At 41.5% G+C, this 27,561-nt stretch overlaps 1 protein-coding gene across 1 annotated transcript in view; it reads right to left on the bottom strand.

The window, feature by feature from the left end:
- The window catches only part of cacna1g (calcium channel, voltage-dependent, T type, alpha 1G subunit), a 259,465-nt gene extending 243,987 nt beyond the window's left edge, over positions 1-15,478 (bottom strand). Inside the window, exon 1 of the mRNA XM_053341901.1 lies at positions 15,168-15,478. Coding sequence (XP_053197876.1) covers positions 15,168-15,478 — 311 coding nt within the window. The remainder of the gene's footprint in view (positions 1-15,167) is intronic.
- Between the last annotated feature and the right edge of the window lie 12,083 nt (positions 15,479-27,561).

Genomic DNA, 27,561 nt, shown 5'->3' with positions numbered 1-27,561 from the left:
TAAATTAAAATGTTACCATAACTGCATAAGGCATTTTTCACCACACAGCAGATGAAGCACAGTTGCAACTAATAACACAATAATGGCTTTGTTCCATTTAAGTGTCCCTTAAGCCCTGCCAGTGAACCAGCGTGCTCAATACCAAGACCCTGAAACTGGAACAAAAACAGTATTAATGTTGTTGATTAGGCCTTTGCTTTTCCTCCTTCATCATCATATTCATCATACTGCCTCTATAACTGTATAGCTGATATATATAAATGGTTATCCAGTGCTTGTATAATACATAATAGTTCAAAGAAACACTGCTGCTGTTAAATCCCTTTACAAGGATGACTCTATCATCAGGTGTTAACGCAGTGATCTGTGACATTTTTCTTTTGCCAGTCTAATAGATTACACCTGTTTCGCCCGACTCTGTATCCACCTTTAAATCGGGTAAGCCCATGGGCTCATGGGAACTTGATCCCATTCCCTCCTTGGCTGACGGCGGGCACAGGTGTAGCTGTTCCAGAGAATGCCAAGGCTCTGCAATTTCTGCACAAAATGCTGTGATCTGATTCTGGAGCATCCACTATCACACAGTCACCCCTGGGACATTAAGCTCTAATGGCTGCGAAACTGTAAATGTCACAGTGATTTGGGCCACGCTCCGAGGGAAGAGAGCCCGGTAGTGAGTGTGTTTGTGCATGTGTGTGCGTGTGTGTATTGTCATGTCAGTGCGACTGCCTGAGCAAAACGGATCGCAGTGAAAGGGCACTGAAGTGAAGCGGAGTAATTACAGTATGACAAAAGTAAGCACACACGCACACACGCACACACGCTTTCCCATACATTGTCTGCACACCCAAACACATCAAATATACTGTACACACACAGACTAAACCTACATTTGTGTGTACACTAAAGCTTTGCGTGCAAGGCCTGTGGGTCACCCCTGTGGTCAAACAGACAAGTGTAATTGACCATCCACCATCCTCACAAGTTAATGATCCATGTGGAATAGATGTAAATAAAGAAGTAGTCAGGGAAGAGATGAGGCGAGTTATTTATGTATTAGCAAAAGTAATGCCATTACAGTAATATATTGTTTTTAGCAGTAATGCAGTTATATAATGAGTTACATGTAGGAAGAAAATTGTGTTGATGGTGTGAACTCATCCACACCAGACTAATTTTGTGTTGCTGAAATTCGAAGGCCACTGAGTCAGACTACATTTTCGAGATGGGTACAGTATATACTCCCATTACTTTCAGTTCAAGATAAGGACAAGAACATAATAGTCAAGTGCAATCTATAAGGAAGGAAGCGGCAGGAACTCTGTACATCAACAAATAATCATTCTATTCTTTTCTAAAATGTTCTATGTCGGCAATGAAAGCAAAAGTTTTGGTGATAACAGTGATTGTTATTGTTATTGTCGTATTGAGCTTGCACTTCACCTGTTACATTCATCTGATAGTAGTCAACAACTGTTATTAGTTTAGACATTGCATTTAGCGTCAGCTTAGTCTGCTTTTGCACATCATAGGAAACGCCAACCAAAAGGAGAGGATGGGTTCTCGTGATTACTATTTCATGCCTACATCATTAGGTCGTAACATATCGCCCCCCACTGGATTTATAATGAACTACAATAAACCTTAGCTGCTATGAAACGTTACCCTCTACCGTTTTAGAATACCTGTTTGTACATCTGTGGTTATTTTGGTGAAAGTAACACAAAAGTAATGTAATAAGTAACATAATGTATTACTGTACAGAGAAAGTGGTATTGTAAAGTAATAGGGTTGGGTATCGGTACTCGGTACCTTTAAGGTATCAACCGAAATAAATCAATACCAAGTAGTATCGAAACGTCTCGCGTCAAACGATACCTGCAATCTATCCTTTTTGTACCCAGAGCTAGAAAATATGACTATTTGTATGGACTTGCTCATAGCCAATCAATGCAAGTGTGAAAAATGTATAATTTGAAGACTTTCAAATAGCATTTGTGTAAAAATTGAAATCATTTATAGTGGAGAAGTGGTGTTTCATGCAATTTTATGCTTCTATTCATATGATGAATGAAGTACTGAACTGGTATCAGTATCACTTTAAGGGTACTTGGATTGGTACTGGTATCTTAATATTTTGAAACAATGCCCAGCCCTATAAAGTAATATAAAATAAATTACATTTTTAAGGTAACTTGGGCAGCACTTGAAAATTTGGAAACCTGTCCTTTAACTGGGACAAACGAGGCTTAATGCGAGCACACATATATTGACCTTGAGGCTCAATGTGGAACCAGAACTCTAATGGACTGAATCACTATCATGCAATCTGTGATTAAGCCGTATAATATATTGCATTTACATAAGGACAGATTTAGTGGGGCTCTGCTTCCTTAGCGGAAGACAAGAAACTGACCTAAGGGAGCTATAGATGAACCAACCTATAGACAGGACACACATGTGCACGGGTTACACACACACACACACACACACACAATCATTGCACAGCCTGGGATGAGTGGCCAACGGACATATCATGATTCTTATATAAGCTTCCCGCCCCCTGAGGTATTTATATCCCTCGTTTTTTATCTATAATAAGACGTCTCTTCTTTTCTTTTTCTTTTTTTCTCTCTCGCTCCCTCACCAGTCTCCTTAGTCCTGCTGCGGGAAAATCTTGATTAGTGTCCTGATGACTTGACAGAGAGCGATCGAGATAGAGATACAGAGACAGAGGGAGGGAGAGTGGTGGGAGAGAAAAAAGACGAGAAAGATGTATTTCTGTATGTGTCTGTGTTTGTGTGTGTGTGTGTGTGTGTGTGTGTGTGTGTGTGTGTGTGTGTGTGTGTGTGTGAATTATTGACAATAGCTGTGATTCCACGGCGGGCTAATTTTGACAGTCAACTGATCTGACACTCTACATGTTTTTTTGTCCCTTGAGAAGTTTGTGTGAGTGTGTGTGTGTGTGTGTGTGTGTGTGTGTGTGTGTGTGTGTGTGTGTGTGTGTGTGTGTGTGTGTGTGTGAATGTGTGTGTGTGTGTGTGTTTGAGATAAGGCCAGCGGTCAGTCTGGTGTGTGTCAATGCCACCTGCGTTCCTAGTTAGTAACACAGCCTAAAAAGGGTACTTCTGTCAGACACCACATCCCCTACTGTGCTAGTCAGCGACTTATCAATCTGTCTGACAAAAAAAAAAAAAAAAAAGCTGGAAAAGAGGGGAGATGTAGTTATCACGGGAACTCGGTGCAGAGTGTGGAGGAGAAATGTGAAGAAAGAGGGAGGTAGAAGAAGAGAGACTAAAATGATTCCCCTCGGTCTAGCAGACTGTTCTGGAAAAGAGAACGCAGGGAAGAAAAAACCTTGAATATGTGAATATGTATGGAAAAACTGTGCTAGGGAATAGATTGTGAGAAAGTGAGAGAAAGCAGAGAGGTGAAGGAGAAAGGAGAAAGTGTGAGACATTGACGATGACGTGGGACAGATGCAATAAGATGTTAAAGATAACTTAATTCAGGTGCACAATAAGATTTTGCTGTGTAAGTGTATAGCTCATCCACCCCCCTTCCCCTCCTCCTCCTCCTCCTTCTCCTCCTATATATACCCCCATCCTCCACCTCCTCCTTCCCTTTCTCCTTCTGTTGCCACTCTGTTGCAGCCAAGCCCGAGTCTTCTACAATACCCTAATGAGAAAAAGCTGGTAGGAAAATCCTGGACTCAGTCCTACATAAACTTACAGCCATCTCACGGAACAGCCCAAGAAGAGGGGGGTTGTGGAGGGGTGAGGAGGAAGAAAAAAAATCTGAAGAGAGCAAAAACAAGTCAAATTTAGAAAGTTCATCTCTTCATTCCTTTGGGTACAGTACATATGGTTATATACTGTACAGTGTATCTATCTATATTCTCCATCATTACAGCTGCATATCAAATGAAAGTCTTGAAGGGATCTAACCTGAGACACATTCAATGTGTTCAAATGTTTTATTGTATGCTTTGTACATTTATTTATAGAACTATTTTAATCAATTTTAGCTGTAACTTTATTTCCTATAGAGGAGGACATATAACATCAAGCAGAATCTTTGTGTTGTATAATTTGTATACCGACCTAATTAGCTGTATAGATCTATTTCATTGAATTTCCTCCTGTACACCAAATCCCAACCACCAACCAATCAATCACCCACCCAACCTGCCTCAACCAATCAAATATTCAAATATACCAACCACTCCACCCAACTATTCAACCAACAGTCAACCAGTTAAATAATAAACCAATCATCCACATACCAAATCAACCAGCCAACTATAGACAACCAGTCAACAATCAAACCAACCACAGCTAACCACCCAACCAATCAATCTCCTACCCATCCTGCCTCAACCAATCAAATATACAAATGTACCAACCAGTCCACCCAACTATCCAACCAACAGTCAACCACCTATCAACCAGTTAAATAATAAAACAATCATCTACAACACCAAATCAACCCCCTAAACGGTCAACCGGTCAACAATACAACCAACAAAAGCTAACCACCCAACCAACCAATCAACTGAGACTATCTAACCACACCACCTCCCCTGATAAAGCAGCCGGTGAAGACAATGACAGAATTGTTTTGGTTTGGTTTTTTAATACATGTTAATCAAGAAAACTGTTTTCTGAAGCAGCAGTAATTAACTGGTGGGTTTTTATCTGCACTAATTATTCTCCCTGTACAAATAATTGATTGAAAATTAGTGACAAATTTGCTGTCTGGGGACAAACAAACATGCACGCTCGCACACATGCACAAGCACACACACATATGTGACTGTGCATTTTTAACCACGGACAATAAGAGAGGGGAAATACTGTAGTTGGTGGAGAAAACAAAGATTATTAGTGAGGGTAAGACGCCACACACACACACACACACGCTATGAAGTGATTTTTACAAGGCAGCAGATGAGTTCTTGAAGACAGCACATCTGTAAAAGTCTCCCCTCCACCCCTCCCTTTCGATTTCACTACCTCCTGTCATCAGACCTCTCCACTGCTCCTCTTTTCTTTTTTCCCCTCTCACTTTCCGCCCTTTCCTCTGTCGGGGAGCAAGCCTGTGGTTTTTACAGGATTCACATTAATTTGTTAACTAGGCCACCAGAGTCATGGGGGTGGAAGAGCACAACACATGTCTGACAAGAGAATGAAAGCAGCAAAAAACAAGTGCGTAAAAGCTGGCTGCTGCTGTCTCAGCCTGACAGACAGTCATACACGCACACACACACGCGCACGCACACACAAATTACCATTTCTGCTCAAAGTTCCTCACACACACACACACAATAAACTCATCTTAATTTGCATGTCAATCCATCAAAATGTGAGCACAAATCTGGCTCAAAAAACAAATGTATAGATTCACAAAGAGGCACACACAAACAAACACACACACACACAAACAAACACAAACACACACATGGTGAGAGTGCTTCCTGCTGCTGTCTGGCAGCCTACAGTGAAGTTTGTGGTTTGCCCCTGAATCACTGTGGTCGAAGTCTCACCGGGTGTGTATCAGGTTAGCCAATCCTCCCCTGCCAACATACAAACACACACGCTCGCACACACACATGCACACACACACGCAGGCAGCTGCCAAGCCAAGCACACACAGTACCAAAGCTTTTACATGCACTTAATTAACCAGGTTACTTAGAGAAACCAGGTTAGACAGGTAATCAGGGTAATCGTTGTCTGAAACTCAATGACATTTATCAGAGAACATAGAGGTCTACAGAGGTTCACTGAGAATCTGAAGATGCTTTGTTGAGATTCAGTCTATTCTCAATGTTTAGATTGGGTTACTAAAGCTTTTCACTGCATGCAAAGTGATTTTTATTAGTGTGTACACCTTTATTATAGATGAAGTCTGACTTTCTGTAGGTGTTACTCTATCTTTCATCTGCCTTTGCAGTTCTACAGTAAATTATCATAAAAAGCCAGTATTCACATAGGGTCATGGCCAACAATTAAAGACCTATAACCTACTACACTGTCTAACATGATGAACTCATAATTTACACTACGTTTCCACAGCACTTACAAGATTACATCACTACAAGAGCCATGTCATACCGACTGCTGCTCTTTATTTATATTTTTAAACACAAATATTAGGTTTATTAAGTAATCAATCAATCAATCATTCAGTCTTTCCACTTTGCTGTTTTTCCTGAATAATCTAAGACACTCATCACTTCCTGCTGTTTTTTCCCCCTTTAAAAACCTACCAACAAAATTCGGAGGAAAGTGTGGAGTTGTTTACTGAATGTATCAACACAATATGCAAAAATTATACAACTTTATCACTATCACACTTGTAGATAATTGATTCTAAACAAGGATATACACATAATACAGATAAGTAAGCGTGTTAATTAGATGCCTTTAAACCAATAGAAATCAGACTTAAAATAAATACAACACAAAAAAAATTCACAGACTGGCAAAATAAATAAAGAATGTTAATAAAAGGCTAAATATTGAATAAAATGTTTTGATATTTATGAATTATCCCACTGTATTCTGTTAAATGCCACTTACTGTTCTCAGTGCAGAGATTGGCACAAGTGCCATGCAGCCAACAGTAGATTCCTCTTCACTGAGAGAGTAAAGGCAGAGAAAGTTTAACTAATAGTTTTTCAATCCTGGAGATTCAACCTCATTGTCAGGAGAAAAGTAGAGAATCAGGCAGCAGCAGCAGAGGCTGAAATCGAAGTCTTCCTCAGAGACACCGAAAGGCTTTTTGTAACAAGTGATGTGTCCTTTACAGTTGTCTTCATCAGCTTTCTCTTTCTTAACCGTGACAGGCACTATTGACTGACCACTGATATTGTCCATTAAAATCCAAAAGAGTTCAAACTAATGACACAATCCATTGTAGTTAACCCGACATATTTGCCTTTGTTACTACTTTGAACTGAATCATTAACTTTATTAACACCTTGATTACACTCAGTTTCAGTGTATCTCTTGGTTTCTTTTATTTGACTTTATTTTAAAATGATTTATTTTAATCCCTCAATTTTAACACTGGGTTTACATTAGCACTGAGATATACCAAAGCAGCCTCACAGAGGTATTAGCATTGCTGTAGACTTTCAATTGTGTTTCTAACCACGTAGCTACTATAATAAAGACTCTTCCATCTATTCCCTCTCTTGTGGACGGTAAACGTTCAGTTGTGTTTTGGCTGAAAATCTATATTAACAACTGAATAGATTGTGTGACATATAGAAACCTTGCAGTGTTTTAAACAGCCTTCAATACACCATAGGGGGCATTCTGTACCAGTGAATCTATATTTAACCATTTTCCATCATTCTGTCAAAGACTTCTTTAAGGGGCAATCCATTTGTAACAACTGGTGGTAGCAATATGCAAAAAGATGCTACATGCACCTGTTTTTTGTGCAAAATAGATGTGATTTAACCAGGCTGAACAATGTTCTAATGTTGCTTTTACAGAATGGAATAACGCATCACCTTCTGTGCACCAGAGGAAGGGTTTTTCCCAGGAAATACCTACCAGACACCAGGTGCACGGAAGGGCAGAATGTAAAAGCTTTAATGAGCTGACTATATAGGTTTAATCTATGGAGCTGTAGCAATCAGAGTAGAGAGAAGCAAATAAGTAGCAGGCTGAGCACAAAGAAGGGTTTTCTTTGTGCTCAGTCTGTTTGCAGTTTAATAGCTTAAACAAAGCTCCTCATTAAGAGCAGACCTCATACTGAGTCGTCTACTCACACCTTACTGCAGCCTGAGTCCTTCCTCTGCCCCGCTCCCTCCGGCTCTGCCCTGCCATCACTTTCTGATTGTCAGTCCTGTTATTCGTCAATAATTGGCGCTTTCAGGGTGGCGGAGGCTGAGTCGCTGAATTTCGCACACATCCTGTAGAGTGTCAGAAGTTTGTCATTGCCAGAAAACTAATCTATCAGTGTTATCCATGAATCGGCGCTTGGATTTGGTTCAACGCATTATGCTAAAAGAACCTTGACTTTCTACAAACAACCTTGGTGCCTGTGAGTGTTTGAGTGTGGGTTTAAGCTGCTGAATAATACCGGCAACAAAACATCAATTCAATTATTCGGGTAAATATTGCAATTGATCTTCGGATTGGATATGATAAACGCTCACTTACTCCCTTCTGTCATAGCCAAGAGCAAAAAGCTCAGAGACTAATGGCGATAAATCTAAATTCTGAGCGTAACAAAGAACTTCTAGCACAATATCTTCGCTGTACACCCACACACACACATATACATACACACACATACCGACTATCAGCTACAGTCAGCACTGAGTGTTTTTGAGAGTAGCTGTGTTTTCATTAGGGTTCTTTGGACGGTGGGGTTATGTAAGTTCTTATCGTACCACTTAGCTTCCATCTTAAAAAGGAATATGCAAAACTAGAGAAAAATTTCAACAAATATAACAGCCAGCTTAAAGAAAGACGTCATGGGATTCATATTGGCTGTACCCATTTTCCCCTCCGTGACCTCTCAGCTTCTCAGCTTCTTAATGATCTCCTAGTATGCCTTCTTTTCACAAAGAGAATGCGCCTGAGTAAGAGGTATTCCAAGTAAGAAAAGCAAACCACAACGGGAGATTGAATTGCATTCCTGTCTATAGAAAGTGGTCTCTGCTTTTTCTAAGATGGATTTTTCTTTTGTGATTGGTGTGAAATGTCAGTAACATCCTTCACTGTTTGATTCTACTGAAAAGATGCTCAGCATTGATCTTCAAGATGTCTAGATTCTTTACTTAAAGCTTCACCAATCAGTATTTTCAACCCTAACCCTGATTGTTGTGATCAGCCCTATTGAGTATTTTAGTGTCTTTCAGCTCATTGTTTCTTTAATGTTTTAGTTCATTCTCTCGGCTCTCTGCAAAGTTAGTTCAGAGCAACACCAGGCAGCTGATTTCAAAGATTAAACTCAATTTATGATACCAATGCCAACCAACACACAGACAAAGTTGCTAACTAGCTGGTAAACATAGTGGAATGTCTTGATATTTTCTTCAGGAGATGGTGGAGACCAAAATAGAGCTAAAAGGAAACTGAATGTTCGTCTTACATTCGTCAAGTTGCTTGAAACAAAATAAGAAAGTAATGATATTGTTGCTCTGTGTTTGCTGAGTGTATAGATGTGCTGTAACAAGCCTCCAATCCTACACTCTCTCCATACTCATTTTCTATTTGATTGATCAACAACTCATCAATCCCCAGCACTGATCTGCTGTATACTCAGAGTTGCCTGAACGCTGCCAGCTGACCCATCCATTTGACTAGCTCTGTTTTACATAAAAAAGCTTTTAAAAAGCTTAGCTAGGAAAATGTTCAATCCACAACTTAAAGTTACATTTTAGTACGATTGTGCGTGTGCCTCTAAATATACACACAGACACACAGACATATCCCTCGTGGCGAGCACTTCGCATGCAAAATGCATGCAATTCACATCACATGCTCAGCTGGATACATGAATCACTGACTACAGTCCCCCCTCACACACACATACTAGTGTCAGATCATGGGCACTTTTAGGGACATGACATAGACTTACATTCATTTCCTTGAGACTTACCCTGAGCCTTAATATAAACCTGACCTTAACCACAGACCCAGAAATCAGTGTTTTGCCATTTGGGGATATGGCATTTGTCTTCAATTCCCAATCAAGTGGTCCTAATTTGTCCCCAAAAGTAGCCTATGACAAAACAAATATACAAAGGCTTACTTAAGTCACTTTTGGGGTATTTACATAGATTAACATTAATTTCCTGGAGGCCATCCCCCAATCAACTGCTCTGAAGTCCCTTAAAGTGACTTAAGTCATACCACACACACACACACACACACACACACACACACACACACACACACACACACACACACACACACACAAGCATACACTAAAAAGGCCCTTGCATGGTTAAGTAAATGAATACTTCATCAAACGTAATCTTTCAATGCATAAGCAGAGTTCATGTCAACGTTCCGTCAGTTAAAGGAAGCACGCAGATACAGTTCATTAAGAGTAGATGAAAAATGCACACACACACACACACACACACACACATACACACACATACACATATACGGAGACACATCTCACACACACCTATGACAGAAGTTCTCATAGAATTCACAATGAGGATCAAACTCTCAAACTGAACTGAAGCAAAAAAAAAAGTTGGAAACGTCTGAAATCTTCCAAAGAACCAGAGGGGGAAGGGAGGGGGAAAGGGGGGTTGAGAGGGGGAGCAGAGGGAGAAAAATATGAAAGTAAAGTTGTTGGCGGGTACAGGCCTACTTTTTCACCTCTTAAAAAATGCTCTCTGAAATCCCACTCGGCTCTTCCAACTGAGCCTCGCTTTTCTTTTTTTTATTCCCCCCCACCTCCACCCCTTTTTTCCCCCCCTGTTCTCTGACTTCTTTTCTTCTTCTTCTTCTTCTTCTACTGGTTTTTGGAGGCCGTCGGTGATGGCACATGCACCCCTCCTCGCTCTCCAGCCAACGTGAGGCTTTTAACTCCAGAGAGGAGGAGGAGGAGGAGGAAAATAAAAAATAAAATAAAAAGTCTGGGAGAATGGAGAAGCAGAGGAGGAGAGGGAGGAGGGAGGGTTGTGGGGGGGGGGGGGGTGACGGGAGGGCAGGAGACATTTTCTGCTGATTAAGTAAGTGTTTGCTTCGGCTTCCATTATTTGACAGATGCATCAGAGCGACGAGCAACAAATGTGAAAGCCCCCCCCCCCCCCCCCCCCCCCCCCTTTCTTTTTGTTTTTTTTGTTGCCGAAAACGAGAGAGCGAAACAGAAGGATAAAAACAAATCGGTAGCATATTTTCAGCGAAATCCCTTCCACTCCCTCGAGCGCGAGAAGGTTTTTGTCGGCCTTCCAGTGAGGCTATTTCAACGCGATGACAAACACCTTTGCCTGGCCAGGTGTCCTCCCTCACTGTTCTGGGGCCATGTAATCCTCTGCTTAAATCAGTGTGAGCAAAGGCTAGAGAGAAAGAGAGAGAGAGAGAGAAAGAGAAATAGAGAGAGAGAGAGAGAGAGAGAGCTGGGCACGTTTCCCAAACTTCCCCTCCTCCTCCTCCGTCTTGGCACAGCATCCAACTCCCCGCCAGAGAGGAGACACCTACGGGAGTCCTGTGGAAGTGTGTGTGTGTGTGTGTGCTGCTTACACAACTTCACTCACTCACTCACTCACTCACTCTCACAGGCTTCAGACACACACACACACACACACATACACAAAAGCTCTCTCTCTCTCTATCGTACACAGATTCTGCAGGAATCATTAGCAAAACCAGCGGAGGGAATTTCACACAGGCAATGTGCCGGGCAAAACATCACTCAGAGCGTACACCCCAGGGGTCTTCAATTAGACTCTAAATACCTCAGCGAGTATCCAGGGGTCCTAATTACTTCGGACTGTTGAAAATGGCCGCGGGCCGCCTGAGGCCGAGGGCTTACTGAGGATATGCCTGTTTAGAATAGATTCTGGCCCTGAGATCAGTCGGGTTTTCCTGTGTTGTCGGTCTACACGCGGCGTCAGACAGAGGAAGCGGTCTCTGTGCATCAGAACCGAGGCAGAGCTGGCCGCCGCTCATGGTGTGCTTGCTTGTGCTGGTGTATTTATAGCAGGAATAGGAGAGACCGCTTGCGGGATTAATTCTCCAAACGGAGAGCAGAGAGAGAGAGAGAGAGAGAGAAAGAGAAAGAAAAAAGAAAGAGAGAGAGAGACAGTGTGAAGAGAGAGGCGGTGGCAGAGGAGGGCATGGATCAAGAGAGGAAGAGTTAAAAATATAGCAGGAGATACATCTGCTCTCTAGATACCAAAGCATGAGTGTACATACACACACACACACACACACACACACACACACACACACATACATAAGCAGATCGATGTCAGTAATGTTGCAACACAGAAGCACTGACCTTTACCTAAATCGGTACAGATACACATTAAAGGGCAAACGAGAAGACAGAGGAGGTCTTAATAAAATCCTTACAGCGCTGAAGGTGCTGGTCCACACACACACACACACACACACTCTCACACACACATACATACACACTCTCTCTCTCACACACACACACATATAGAATAACATTCAAACACCATCAAAAATCCGCCCGGCAGTCATCTCAACGCTTTCATAAACCCTCATTGCATTTCAAAGCACGCTCAGTGAGTGAAACTGTCATACATAACCCACGTCAAACCACCAAGCCAATGTGATTGAGAAGAATTACAGTAGCTGCCATTTGAAAGAGAAACCCTTCATGTCAGATAGGTCTTTTTCAACTGGTGAAAACTCCACAATGATCTAGTTTCAGTACAAATCAACTCACCCAGAACTGCATTCGTAACATACATGAATCCATTCCAATAATCTATGACGTGTTTCTTAGTACATCCACGGTTGACACAATGGGCTTCATCTACAGGTCAGTGTTGGTATGCGTGCTAAGAACCATTATGTGTTGTATTGTGTAAGAAAATCAAATCACACCTAATGGAAGTTGTGAAATACATCAGGAAGTGTATAAAAGAAGTTGTGAGAACTTGTCAAAATCTCAGAAAGACATGTAATCAGATTGTTGAAGGCAGAAGTCCCAGGGTGAGGTTTTTTTGGAATGCATTATTGGCATAATGGAGTTGGCTGATTATTACTGGAGCGACTCGATCGATCATTTACGTGTTTTTTTCAAAATATTGACGATTTACTGACTTTCTTTGACTTGTGTGATAGCAAATTGAATCTCTTTGGATGTTGGAGCGTTCGTTGGAGACAACATTGAATCTGTGATGAGCTATTTTTCACCTTTTTGCTGACCCTTTTGCTAATCCTAGTCCAAACTGACGATTCAACTCACCATTTTACAATTATGGAAAAATACCTGAAGCAACAAAATGTCTAAATGCAGGGGGCGCCACTAGGGGATTTTGGACCCTGTGAAAAGATATCACATTGGGCCCTACCACCACCACCACACACAGGTCACGCCAACCATGCGCAATTTTATGTAACCACACCGCTACATGTATAGTCCAATACTAACTGAACAATATTTACTGACATTGAGCTAACTGATAATATAATACTGTGTAGATTTTTTAGGGAGTCATGGGCCCTTCACTTTTCACCCCCTTATGGCGGCCCCTGTCTAAATGATCGTACATGTAGAGATTTTTTTAAACTATCGACAAACCCTCACACAAAAGGCTAAATTACAGTGCAAATATGACAATCCTCATACACCTGGCAACACTGTACAACTTAGGAGTTATATAACTAAATATACATTAATAGTTTTGATATCTTTGCGCAAATTTTGGGTAGCTACATAATAACGAAATTCAATCGTCCTCCTGCAGACATCTTTGATTGGTTACTTGACTCAACTTCACCGACTTCTAAATCACACCGATGACAATAATCAACTTGGCTGCCACATGATGCATCTTACTATATAAATACTCCTACAACACGATGAGGTACAATTATAGAGTCACTTCATAACACCTAGTTCCACCCAACCACCCAAACTGGAATCCCTTCTGAGAAATGGTCCACTTAAAGACATCCTCCCTAGCTACTTTCACTCACAGACACTATGATAAAGGGTCACGGGGGCAAACGTTTGTCAAAAGGGAACATGCGGCTCTAATGTGAGGGTCCCAGCGGGTGGGGAGGGTCTGTGAAATGAAAATGCCTGAGAACCCCTCGGACTCGGATAATAGTATCAAGGATCGTCTTTGCTCCCTTCAGAAAAACCACAGGGGACTCATGTGCCCCCGCTGCTAAAAACGTCTATTTGTAAGACCTTTAAGAGATTTGACATTTGCAGACATGGAAATCAGCTGTGATCGCTGGGAGACAAAGTCAAGAAGGGACTGACTGAGTAGAGGGGGACAATGGTAGAAAGAAAGAAAAATAGTAAAGAGTGAGCAAGTGTGAGCAGCATTGACGATATTCCTGCAGAGACACACAAGGCTGATTTAACGTCTCAATTAAAGTGGTGACAAATGAGGGAACTATGAGGAGGGGGCGCGTTAGGATTTAAAGCAGGTGGTAGCAGCAATCCCTGTCACATCCAACTACCAAAACCACACACACAAACACATGTGCGCAAAGCAACACACATCCTGAGGTGTGGTATATATATATAATTTTCCCACACGCACACATACATACACACAGAGGGAAAAAGACAGACAGGGAGCAGCAGAAAAGAAATTCTCCAGTGACTCCTTTCCCCCTCCTCTCCAGAGAACTGAATCAGTGCAGGTGCGTACACTTATGAATCAATAGTACACTTCAGTGGCAGGAATGATTCAATAAGGCCCTGTGACTTGAATAGACTCCACCCTAGAAGCTGCTTTTTCACCCCCCAAGGAACACAACAAAAGGCCAGTGCTCGATAAAACAGCCACTCCAGGTGTGTATCAATAAACTAATTATAACACCAGTCCCCTCACACACACACAAACACAAACACACACACACACACACACACACACACACACACACACACATAGTCCTTGTCAACTGCGGGTCTCGCTGACGCCCAGTCATGTGAGGTCGATTGATTTCCATCACTCGCGGTCATTATGAATAATGGGAGCAAAGCAAGCAAACACCAGCTCAGAGGAATCAGAGCATGACATGGGAGCGCTGGAGCTGGAGAGCATGGACTTGAGAGGGGTGGGAGATTTAGGGGAGGGAGACAAAACACACACATGTAGTGACAGGTGATTGTGAAGGCAGCTACAGAGGGGCCAACACATGCGTTTAAGTCACAAATACGCACAATCTCAGATCTTTTTGCTTGTATAGGTCATAAGCATGTTGCACTGGTTACCCACTGCTTTTATAAGACAGTCTATGTGTCAACACACACACACACAGACAAATTGTCTAAGCAGGTCAGTGTGCTTTCAAGTCATTCAGGTGGATTGTAGTGTGTCACTAACCCGTGAGGTCATCTGGAGAAGCCGCGCAGACAAACAGGTGTTTCTTACCTGCCACAGGTGGAGGCCCGCGCATGTGCGCATGAGCAGCTGTCAGCACTCCTGTCTCATAAGTTTAAAAGACAAAAAAGGATATGGGTTGCAGACCATCTTGAGACACCAGCTCCGAGGCCGGGTGGTTTGTTTCAGGTAGAAGAAGACCACGGGGGCCAGGGTGGGGTAGGGCAGGTTCTCATCACCGGACGCTGATGCTTCCTCCCCGGCTGTAGAGATCCCATCGGGCGCCGGGGACGCGGGTTCCACCACCACCTCGCCGCGCTCCCCGCCTCCTGTCCCGACCCCGGACAGGTCGTTGAGCCGGATGAAAGTCCTCGGCAGAGAGGAGCGACCCTCCGAGCCCCTGGCGTCAGGGACCCCGGAGAGATTTCGCCCATCCTCGGCCATCATTCACCTCCTGCTGGCACAGGAGAACATAAACATATGATTAGATACAGTAAATATAGCTGACAGGCACAGAAATGCCCAAGTATCTGCAGCAGAGCGCATTATGGGAGCAACCCGATTATTAAGATTGAAGAAAATATGGAAATATAAATGTGCTGAAATTGATTTGGGAAAAATAATCTATCAACTTTACATACAATGAAAAACACCCTGCTGCAACACACATGCTCACAATTTAATCTAAATATTAGAAGGAGGAGGCAACCGCAGAAGGTGCTGGGTTATTTTAGGAAAAATATGCGCACATCGAAATTATGTCATAAAATTGTTTTTGAGGAATGAACCGCACACAGAATGGAATTATGGGATGGATAAAGATGAACTAACTATATATGTGCTGTCATAAGCTGGCAAACAGAATGGAGCGCCTAATGAGCCTCCGAAAATTCAGGAGGGACTCGAATTCCTTTTCATCAAAAACAATGCCAAAAAAATCCCTCTCTCATCAGCAACAATACACTGCGATTCTTCCAATTCGTTTCCAAACTTGAGCTTCACCAATTATCTACAAAAAAAGCATTTATTATTAAGTGATTAGAAGCTGCTCCTTTTCCCTAAAAGAGTGCAGGAGCATCTTTCCGTTCGATTTATTACCTGTAATGGACTCGGTATATGTGCCCAAAGCGCGCTCAGTCATCGCATGATTAGTTTTTGTCGTGGCTGTAAAGTCCACACCAGCCTGAAGAAGAATAAAAAACCCCGCTTGGTAAGAAAAGAGAGACGAAAGGAGGGACGAGATAAAGAAGAGAGGAGAGGGAAGCAAAAAGGGGAGAATAGAGGAGAGGGTCTTGTGGGTTTGGTGCGTCTGGCGGACCGTATAGTTTCCAGGTGGTGCGCTGCTGAGCGGGTCCGTCTCAACAGACACGGTGCGCCCAGGCCCCGGTCTCCGGTGTCCAAGCCTCTCCAGGGGCCTCACCAACACTTCATAACCATCCCCCGTTAGGAATAAAAAAAGGGAACCGTGGGTTTGTGTCCACTTCTGCAGCGCACAGCCTTTGTTAAAATATTAACACGGCGCACAAACTTCTTTATGATTCCCTCCTTCTCCACAGAGCTGATGGACAAGCTCCCCAAAAAACGAGAAATAACCACAATTAATGATCAATTCGTTATCCCGCGTTTTCCTCCGCTGTTTTTCCTCCTCCAAATGTAGAATCCAGTACTTTTCGTTGCATCCACAGGCGGTTTTCAGCTCATATCCCGCATCAGTGTTTTAAAGCTCCATGGAGATGCTGCTGCGCATCCTGTCGCTGAACACAAACAGTCGTCAAACAGACAACCTTTGATATTGTCTAAATATCACCAACACCTCCCCTCTCCATTGTTGCACATGAACCGCCGGGCGCTCCTTCTCTCACTCTTGTCTCCTCCACACTGTATTCGGTCGGTTCCGTCCATCAGCAAAGCTCGCACAGCTGGATGGGGGATCCTAACTTCTCACTCCCCGCCCGACGGGCGCCCGCTCTGCGCCAATCACAGCGCGGCCTGACTTGGTGCTCCGTCCTTATTGGTTGAATGAGCTGCTAGTCTAAACTGGACAGTAGAGGGGAGGGGGGGAAACAGCTGGAATCTTATTGTCAACTGTCAGCCAATAAGAAGCAAGGGAGTGATGGCATCTACAGCGGTACTTTCTGATTGGTGCAGAAGTTTATTATGGGGAATTTTGAGGGGGAAAAGTTGCCACATGGAGCAATGTGACTCCAACTGACTGTTAAGTATACAGGGATGAATACTGTATGTAATAGATTTGTGGCTCTGGTCCTATTGCAAGAACATATAGATCCAAGTTAAAGCACGGAGACTGAATTTGATCATTAAAAAAAAAAAAAAAAAAAAAAAAATCCAGTTTGAAATTGAAATAGATTTTAAGTCAGTTAAAAATGACATCTGCTATCCATGGGATGATAAGTTACAATATATATGTATTTGATACTCATAAAGTTTCTCATTGTGCATAAGCTTTAATAAGTTAAATCATTATGGAGCACAGTGTGCAGAATGACTCGAACCTTGCCTCAAGGACCCCAGAAGCCCCCTCAAGTCCAGTATAGGAGCATGTTTCCCTGTTAATTAAAAGAGAATGAACATTCATTCATCAGTTCACAATGCTCAGGATAATTAACTAAAGTAAAGAAAGACAGAAAGTGGCAGTCTTAGAAAATAGAACTTTTTTTTTCATTAAGGTTGCTATGTTTGGAGACCCCAGGGCCTAGAGGAGTGCTCTGACATGTACTGTATACTGGTAGCCACTAGGGGAAGATGTTTCCCCAGGCCGGTGGGGAGGCCGGTCCCCAGGCTGGTTTAGGGAGCAACACAGCCTGAGGCAGGGCAGAGAGTTACTTTGTAGTTTATAAAGTGACATGTCTTTGAATCACAATGCTTGTACCTTGTTGCATGTCTTTTGTTGTTATAGTAGGATCCTACATGCACACGCACACACACATACAGCCTCAACACATTAGTCACTACACAGCAATGGCATGCTTTATTTTCATTACAGAGTATGATCATTGATCTGAGAGCAGGAGCAAATCAATGAGGAGGACCAATTTCTTTTTCACAGCATCTGTCGCAGGGAGCGCTTGCGTGCAGTAGCAGATATTAATCACCTGGGGCATTAGGACATTCCTCCCTGTTTCCGCACAGCTCGTAGTATAAAATACGGAGAACCACACGTGCACACACTCATGACCTAAAAAACACCTGCATGTGTACACAGGAGGAGGAGACCTGGAGGGAAAAAATGAGAGTGCCTCTGTCAATAGCCTTGTTTGGACTGATTACTTAATTGTGTACTATCTTAACAGAATACCCATTAAAACACATTGATCCGGTACTGCTTGTACCTATTAGGCAGCAATGAGACACTGTTCTGAATACCTAAGAGCAAAAGTAGAATACAATTAAGACCAAGTTCTCTGTGAAGCGCACCTAAAAGTACAAATACAACATTCATTAATAATAAGCAATACAATGACGCAATTTATTATTTATAAAATGGGAATGAAGCAGTGGCAATTCAACTCTGAGTGCCCACGAACACTTCCCAAGGCGAGCTTTTATGAGTGCTTGATGAATGATGTTTGTTAGTGCTGGCCAGTTCCAGATAAGACCCCCAATTTATCAGAGTGAGTGATCTCAGCTCTCTGGGGTAAACTTTCTCTCTCAGCTACTCAACAGGCCTCCTGAGCAGCAGCACTGTTTGTACTGACACTCAGCTCATTCATTACTGCTCACCTTCAGCTGACTGCGATGACAGGCGTTACCACTGACAGACAAAGCCTGACACTGAGGAGGTTACAAAAAACCCTGACTTTTATCTCTTGAGTCTCAACCGTACCTGCAGCATATAGAGACTTGTATTCCACAGTGAAATATATTCCAGAGGGAAGAAGGGGCATGTTTTTAATGATGGCATACCATGGAAACAGGTGATTGTACTATAATCATACTATCAATCATGCTATCATCAATTACTTACTAAACTGCATTGCTACTACCTTTGCACATAATTTGACCCCAATAGCTAAAGGTGCGTTCGAACTAAACACAAAGCTAATTTTAGAGGTGGCGTCATTGCCAATAAAGTCAATGAAGATGCAACTGGATGCAAGCAACTGAGCAAATATGAAAACTTATCAAAACTTTACCCAAAAATCTGTACTTATTTTTTGGTAGAACGATCAAATTTCATGAATGACGGAGAGAAGTAATGGAGAAGGGCTTGGAGCAAAGTACCAGAAAAAACTCAGAGTTCCTAGCAAAGTTTGACATCAGGCTCACTCTATATTCATAAAGTTTGGGTATATGTTGCTCATATTCTCACTTTATTTTATAGTATACTAACAAGTAGGGCTGAATATCATTTAAAATATTACGATACCAGTACCAATCCAAGTACCCTTAAAGTGATACTGATACGTACTTCACTCAATACCCATCATTTGAATAGAAGCACTAAAGTCTTCAAATGATTTATTAATTGAAGTACGCTTGCATTGATTGGCTGTGAGCAAGTCTGTATAAATAGTCATATTTTCTAGCTCTTTGTACTAAAAGGATAGATTGCAGGTATTGTTTGACGGGAGATGTTTTGATACTACTTGGTATCGATTTATTTTGGTCGATACCATAAAGATATTGAGCACCGATACCCAGCCCTACTAACAAGTAATAAGTCATACATTGTATCAAATTAGACACAAACTACAAAGAGTATGGTCTTCATTAGACAGTAAACAAACACAGTTATACCCTCATTAGACACTCATTTATTCTGCAATTAGAAACCACATGCAATGTCATATTCCACCTAAATATACCATACTATTATACAAAATAATGTTCTAATTAGAAACCAAATGGAGACCCTAATACACTATTAGACACCATTTTACAAGAACATAGTCTAATTAGAAATCAAATGCAATGCCCTTACCGTCAAATAATGCTATAATTAGACACTATATATAATGCGACCAACATAAGCCTATCATTGGCTGTAATTTGATTAATTTAATGCCATATTATATCAGTCATAGCCTTTATGATCGTCAGACAAAACACTGAGAACTCAAAGGACTATTAGTATTCATGGTCCCCAGAGAAAGCATCCTATCCCACCTCTTGCCTCATCCCAAGCGTCTTCACTAAATAATATTAAAATTAGTTTGATAGACTGCTATGACAGTAAATGTAACCAAAAAGAACAGTAATACCCTCCAAAGGATAAACCATTTCCATTTTCTGAAATCAACATGAAATTTGCTGAGCACTTCAGTCCTTATGAGATAAACTCTTTGTATGTTGATTACTTCATATTTTATTATTGCTAATTATTTAGTATATGGTTCTGTTTTTTTAATGTTACATTTATATATTGTGGCGTGTAATTACCATTGCAGCCTTTAGAGGCAGTTCACTGATCTCTGGACTTTCATCTGAAATAACCTGCCAATATTCTAAACTATATATGAAATTGAAGCACAAATGTTTCTTCAGTGTCAGATAATCTGTTGTGGACAGTGGGGTTGTTCTGTCTTGGAGAGGCAACCCAGAATCATGTCAGCAAATGACAAAGAATACTAACCAGCTCCAGAATGTCTGACCTCCCAAAAGAGGGAGAGAAGGAAGATATTTTGTCATCAGTACAGTACCATCTTATGTTACCATGAACTGACTGCTATTTAAATAATCTGATACCTAATGATTGTTGATTATCATGCAGTGATGCCCACACTGGTGTGTGTGTGTGTATGTGTGTGTGTGTGTGTGTGTGTGTGTGTGTGTGTGTGTGTGTGTGTGTGTGTGTACTTGTATGGCTATCATTGCGAGAACCAGCGGAAGTGGGGACATTTGAGGAAAGTGAGGACATTATCGCTGTTCCTGACATTCTGACACACTTTCAAAGGGCTTTTTGCAGCTTCAGACTTAGTTTTAGGTTTTGAAGGATATACTTGGGTTTAGGCTCCTTTAGGATTTAGGGTAAGGCACTTAGTTGTGACAGTCAAGGTTAGGGTTAGGCTAAGGGAATGCATTATGTCAATGAATGTCCTTACCAAGATAAGGTTACTAGCATGTGTATATGTGTGTGTTTGTGATTGCACTATCCATTCTATTGAACCCTCATTAGTCCTCTCCCCTACAGGCACTAGGAGGAGTAGTATTGTCCAGAATAGGTAATTACTATATTGATCATTCAGTCATCCTATCTCTCCTTGCTCCAATATTGTTCTTACAATTAACAATTGACACTACAGGACAAAAGATTGCACCATTCATCCTGTTATACATTAAAACATAATCATTACCATTGACACAAAGAGAACCGGAAGTAATAAGCCACTGATGAATTTGAGTTACAGATCCATATAAGCAGACCTCTGCTCTGGCCATGCCGGGGTTGGGTCAGGTTTAATATCACACAATCAACCCTCTATCATGCTTAACTATTGCAATATGCTTACTTTGTTTGAATTTGTGAGATCAATATCAGTTTTGAAGAATCAATGCAATATTTGTTTGAACTCCTGTAGACAGTTATATTTCATCATGTTGGTTATTAGTAGCCTCTCAGTAATTTTGATCTGTATTAATGAAGCTAAACCTATTTGCAGTCAAAGAATATTGGTTTTACATTGAGAGCATCCTAACCTCTAATAAACATAAATGTAAGAAGCAAAGAATGTATTGAAGGCAAACAGATTGTTTTATGGACTCTTTTTTGTCACGAAACACCCAGTTACTGCAATGTGAGACATCAACAAAACAAAATGAAAACAAGGACAAAAAGTTTTGTTTAAACGACAGCATGCTAAAATGTGTCATGTTGGTTCCTTTTAATCAATAAAATCAGCAGAAGTTGAATATGATCTCTGCGGTCGCTGTGAAATCCAGGAAGTTGTTATTTGCACATGCTGTTTAACTTTGTGGTATTCATTCTCTGGACAAGCAGCCTGTTCTTATTTTCAATGCCAGCTAACCAGCACTCTTTTAAAGCTAGCAACTATTTGTATTTTATTTATAGTGGGATGTTATAGCCCTTGACAGCTCGGTTTAAAATCGGAACAATTTCTCTATATCGGATTTGATTGACAGTGCTGGCAGCCACCACCCAGCAACTGTTATTGAGTTTTAATTTGAATGTTTTCTACTCTCTGACTGGTGCACAGAAGTTGCCTACACGAAATCCTTCTGTTTTTTTCCAATAGAGACCACTTCAAACAAGAGAGCAAACCAAGGGCAAAAATTTCTTCTGTGAAATAACCAAAATTGTTATAACTTTGGCAGAATATTGTGCATTCAAGTAAGCTCCCATTGTTTCTAATAAGAAGCTGTTTTCAGGGCCCTTCAGAAGTCATTGTATGCGCACATATGAAGTCAATAAAACTTAATGCCATTTTCAAATAAAATCTACAAATTACATACCTCAATCATAAAGCCGGTTTAAAAAGTGAGGTTTTGTTGCAAGAAATATAAATGAGGCCATCAATATCGACTTGAAGTAAAAGTTTGACATTTTGGTGAGAAAACTGATACCACTCTCATGTCCATACAGTAAATATGAACCTGGAGCCAGCAGTCAAAGGTACACTATGTAGGATTTGTAGGCTGGTGTTTGTAAACACAGCATTTAAAGTTGGCCTCTCCTTCCTGGCTAGACCAGAGTGAGCTGAGAGGAGAGAGAAAAGGAGAGAGGAGCTGTGGTCAAGCAAGCTAGACAGTGAATGAAGAGTGGGAGTGGCTGGTGAGAACAAAGATGTGAATCAGATAAATAAAATGTTTGATTGTGGCATAAACACGCCCACACCTACGCACAACCCTGTAGGGAGGTGCCGGATTGCCAAATCCTGTATAAATGTAGAGCTTCATGTTTTCGTCTGCTCTGTGTGTGTGTGTGTGTAGCTCAGCCCCGCCCTCAGTCATCACACACACAGACCTGCTGCTCTTTATACACCATTTACACAGAGAAAGAGAGCAGAACACAGCAGAGGAGAGAGACTGAGGCAGTAATGTAATTAGAATACACTACAAGTAGATAGATAGATAGATAGATAGATAGATAGATAGATAGATAGATAGATTTGATTTGTCATTCAGAAATTAATGTTAAAAACAATAAAACAGGAAATAAAAAACTAAAAGTATGTATAAGAAAGAACCATAAGAACATTTGCATAAATACAGTAGTAGTTTGTAAACGTGTACAGTCCAAGGAGCAGTTCATCTTGTCTTAATTTTTATGTGCATGACCTCATTGTTAAGGTAGCTTTAGCCATTGCTACATACTATGGGAAAATATCACAGCAGCTGAATGTCCAGATTTTCTTCTTAATAGCTTAATAATTGTGATGGAGTTGATAAATGAGGTGAAAACAGAAGGATTGATGTGGTGGAGGATGAAAACAACAACTGATAACGTGAGGCCAGAGAGGACTTGATGAGTGTTCCAGCTGAGAGTTCGAGATGAAATTCAATAAGGCAATTCACATGACGGCGAGTTCTATGACATCACCGTCACGCAGGCAGGCACGCAAACCTTTTCAAATTTGCAGAAGTAACTAAATCTATCATAACAACATGTGGGATTGTCATCGCAACCACTGGTTCTGACCTCACATCCTGCACACTGTTATTGACTGGAAGGGGGATGGGGGGGCTACACATCCACTGCCAGAGGGTTGATGAATAAGCACAGGGCAGGGTCTTTGTAGATTCATACACCATTACACACTTGTGGTGGGTCTTAACTGATGATTGAAAGGGATTATTTTTGTATGAGTCTACAAATTGTTTTTTAGGAAAATCTTGCATATTATACCATTAATTAAAGACCTGAAACACAGAGAAAGAGCGAGCCTGGATCTGCCCCAAAAATAACAAAATCTGCCCACCAGCAACTCAGTAATTAACATGTTATCTATGTCTCTTTTGTTTAAAACTTGAAGTGAAGAACCGTTCATTATATACCAGGGAGTTTACTTCTTGGCTGGAAGTTACTGCTCCCGGCCAAGAAATAGTCTGGCACACATCCCCCCCCTGTAAAACCACCAAAATGTCCAACTATTATTTTAAGTACATCCTACTGGTGTCTTAGGGATATGGCTGGACCGAGGCCTGAATGCCCCACAGTAACAATCGATACACAAGAACACACACGCAAAAAACACACACACACACACGGCTGGACTGAGCTGCTGGACAGGAGGGGCTGGCGAGCAGACGTAAGAGGTGATTGCCTCTAGTCTCATTTTTCTATTTATCTGATGAATGATAAATAGAAGAACATGAGCATGTCAGTTTATTTTAACCCACATGCAATCCAAAACAATACAGCGATGCAACGCACTTTGTGTGACTCATGTGGTGCATGTGTGTGTGTGTCTGTGTGTGTGTGTGGGCGTGTTATGGGAGCCCGAAGAGGGTCGTCAACAACAATATCAGTCGTTTAGACACAAAAATGACTTCTAATTGAAAAATGTTAAACACAAGACTCCAGACTATACAAAGCTGCGCCTCTGAAGCTTTTCCATGCCTGCTTGCCCACCTAAAAAAAAAAAGTCACACGTGATTTCAGTGATACTGATTCACATGTTGGTAACCTTGGTTACTGAGCGGAGCAGCACGGAGAGCAACATTTTTAACACTTCATAAATGATGTGCTTGTTATGCCATGGAGGCAAGAAAAAGGAGGAAGGACAAAAAAAAGTGGTGGGGCAAGAGGGAGAAGAAGTAGGAGATAAAACTAGGAGGAGAAAAGAAGCACGGGTAAATAAAAGAAGAGTTGGACAAGGTGGCCTGTAAACCTAGAAGGAGGATGATGTGGAGGGGGAAAAGAAGATTAGGAAGAGAAAGACCAGAGGACAAAGTGGAGGAGGAAAAACATCAAAGTAGAAAGAAGGAGATGAAATTACATAAGAAAAAGAAAAATCTGAATTAGGAGCAAAGGACTTAGAGAGGAAATGTAGAGAAGTGGGCATCAGAGAAGAGAGAGACAGGCTGAAGAAGAGGATATGGATTTAGGAGGGAAAGTGAGGGAGGAGAAGAAGAAGGAGGAGGAGGAGTATATGAACAGAAGGGGAAGGTGTTTAAGACGAAGCAGAAGTAGTTCGGCAAAGCTGTGCCACGATGACTAATAGATAGGTGCTGAGACGTAGAATCCACACTCTACTTTTGTTTTCTCTTTGATTCCCTCCCTCTTCCCTTCTCTGAACCTAATTAAACCAACCCTTTTTTTCTTTTTCTTTTTACCAATGTAAATTGATAACCAGAAGTTGCAATTGCGACGGCAACAAACAGATACAAGATGTGAGTGAAAAGTTGAGAAGTGAGGGAAGAAACAGAAGGGGCCCTTAGCGCTTTCTTTTTTCGCCTCTTCCTTTCATCTCTTTTCTCTTTGAGCGTCCTCCAGCCCTGTCAGTGTCTCAGCTCCCACAGAGCTTCACGCTCCCATTGGGGATCTTAACCGAGTCAACCCAGGACATGTTGCTGTCCTCGGGGGTGGCACCAGGTTATGTGGGGGCCCCCTTGTTCTGGAGCCCCGTGCTAGTTATAGCTAAAGGCACAGAGGAGTTTATGTGGGTATGTGGAGACCATCCACTGTTGCCAACAATTATCCCAAAATTACTAGAGGGTAAACTAAAAGGTTGGGAAGAGTGGATTGGGGGTTTGTTTGTCGGGTCATGTAAAGGTCTTGTGTGTGGGTGCGTCATGTCTTTGCAAAGTAACACCTCTAAACTACACACACACACACAACTTCATGTTTTGTTAGCATCACAATAGTGAAGCTAAGCAAATGGGCCCCAAAGCGAAAGCTTGACCGGAGAGACCAAACACCTTCATAAAAGGAGCGTTTGTGGCATGAACTAAATATAAGAGGGAGTGGAAAGTGCCTTGTTTTATTATTGGTGTGTTTTTAATTAAGAAATAATAATGAACAAACGTTGTAAGCATTGGTGTTATTCAAAGTAAGGGGACAATTTAACAATCGAGCATTGAACTCTACAGATATTGAGTATCAGCTTGTCTTGTGAGGGTAACCAGTGACACAGGTGTTATCACAAGTTCCGGTGGGAAAATGTCTTCGCTGAGGCATCACTAATGGTGAGTCAGCTCTGCTCATGTCACACAGAAGTACACCTCATCAGCAGCCTGTGGTGCTCCAGAAATAGCCTGACTTACCTTTCATGAGCGCCAGTTAATTAGAATCAAACCCTGTGATTTCTTTTCCATGCTAGCACTTGGAAAGGAAGGAGGAGCAAAGGTTCTGTGGGTTATAAGTTCCTGCCAGACGATAGCTCTCCCGCTGAGGTGGAGGGGTGTTTTAGAATTCATCACAGAGAACCTGGAGTGGCTGCTCACACTGCTTTATAATAAGTTTTGGTGTCAGGTATTGAGAGATTGTGTCCAAAGCTGAGAAAATGTAACTACAGTGTAGATTCATTGGCCAGGAGCCTGACTCAAGGTCTTCCCATCTCTGCTATGCTTCATCTTTTCCTCAAGGTGGTGTTTGATGAGTCCCTCCAGAGGTGTCTTGGCTTGGACCTGCATCATGCTCCTCATGACCTTGACCCTAACCCTAATCACCTCTTTTACGGTGGGCCGAATGAAGCGCTCTTTTTGACCTACCTCCAGATGGCCACCCTTACAGAATCAAACATAAGATGAGAAACCAATGGATACATTTGCTTGAGATTTTTCCATGTTTTCCAGTAATAATATTGTCACTGCCAATTCCTAGAACAAAGCCTTGTTATAAATGATCACCTGTTGTGTTGTGTGCTTCTCTTCTCTCAGGAGAACTTCCTCACCCCAGCTGTGTTGGGGAAATTATCTACTAGTACTTCCTTTTTAACATTCCCAAAATTATTGGGAAAAGGCAACAGCCAGCTGCTGCATGAGATTGATAGGTGGGCTGTTCCTTTAAACATTATCAATAATTCTTGTCACTATATGGTATTGTGATTGTGAAATATCTTCATTTGGTTAAAATATAAGTGAAAACTCTTTCTTAACAATTAATAATTAGGTCCTTTTTAGAGAACATCTTTACCCAGCAGCTATACATTGACTACGGTGAGACAGCACTCAATAAATTAGAGGTGAGATTAGACTTTTAAAATAAAGTTGTTAATTTCTACGAGACTGAAAGTGTTAGGATGGTAAAGAAGTCTTAAGGTGTATTCTTCAGGTTTGCATTGCATTTATTACTGATTGAGCTGTAGCCCAATCCAAAATAAATGCACAATCACCTACACAAACACACTTCTTTTTTCTCCCCTCTTTATCATTTCATTGATTTGTATAGAGATGCCAAAAATTTTTAAAATAAGAAGTGCATTTGTTTAGAGGCTTTGCCAGGTTTTTGTAAGAGCAGAATGTTAAATGGGGAAAGTGAAGTAAGATTTTAAAAAAGTACAAAGTTAAAGTTTTACCCCAACAATGTATCTTTGACTTGATGTTAGATTTTAACCACTCATGACTTTTTCATGCATACAGGCTTAGAATGTTTTCACACACACACACGT

The sequence above is a fragment of the Scomber japonicus genome, chromosome 20 (genome assembly GCF_027409825.1).
Source record: "Scomber japonicus isolate fScoJap1 chromosome 20, fScoJap1.pri, whole genome shotgun sequence".
NCBI classification, from domain to species: domain Eukaryota; kingdom Metazoa; phylum Chordata; class Actinopteri; order Scombriformes; family Scombridae; genus Scomber; species Scomber japonicus.
The sequence above is the reverse complement of the archived record's forward strand: the minus strand, read 5'-3'. Positions and strand labels throughout refer to the sequence as shown.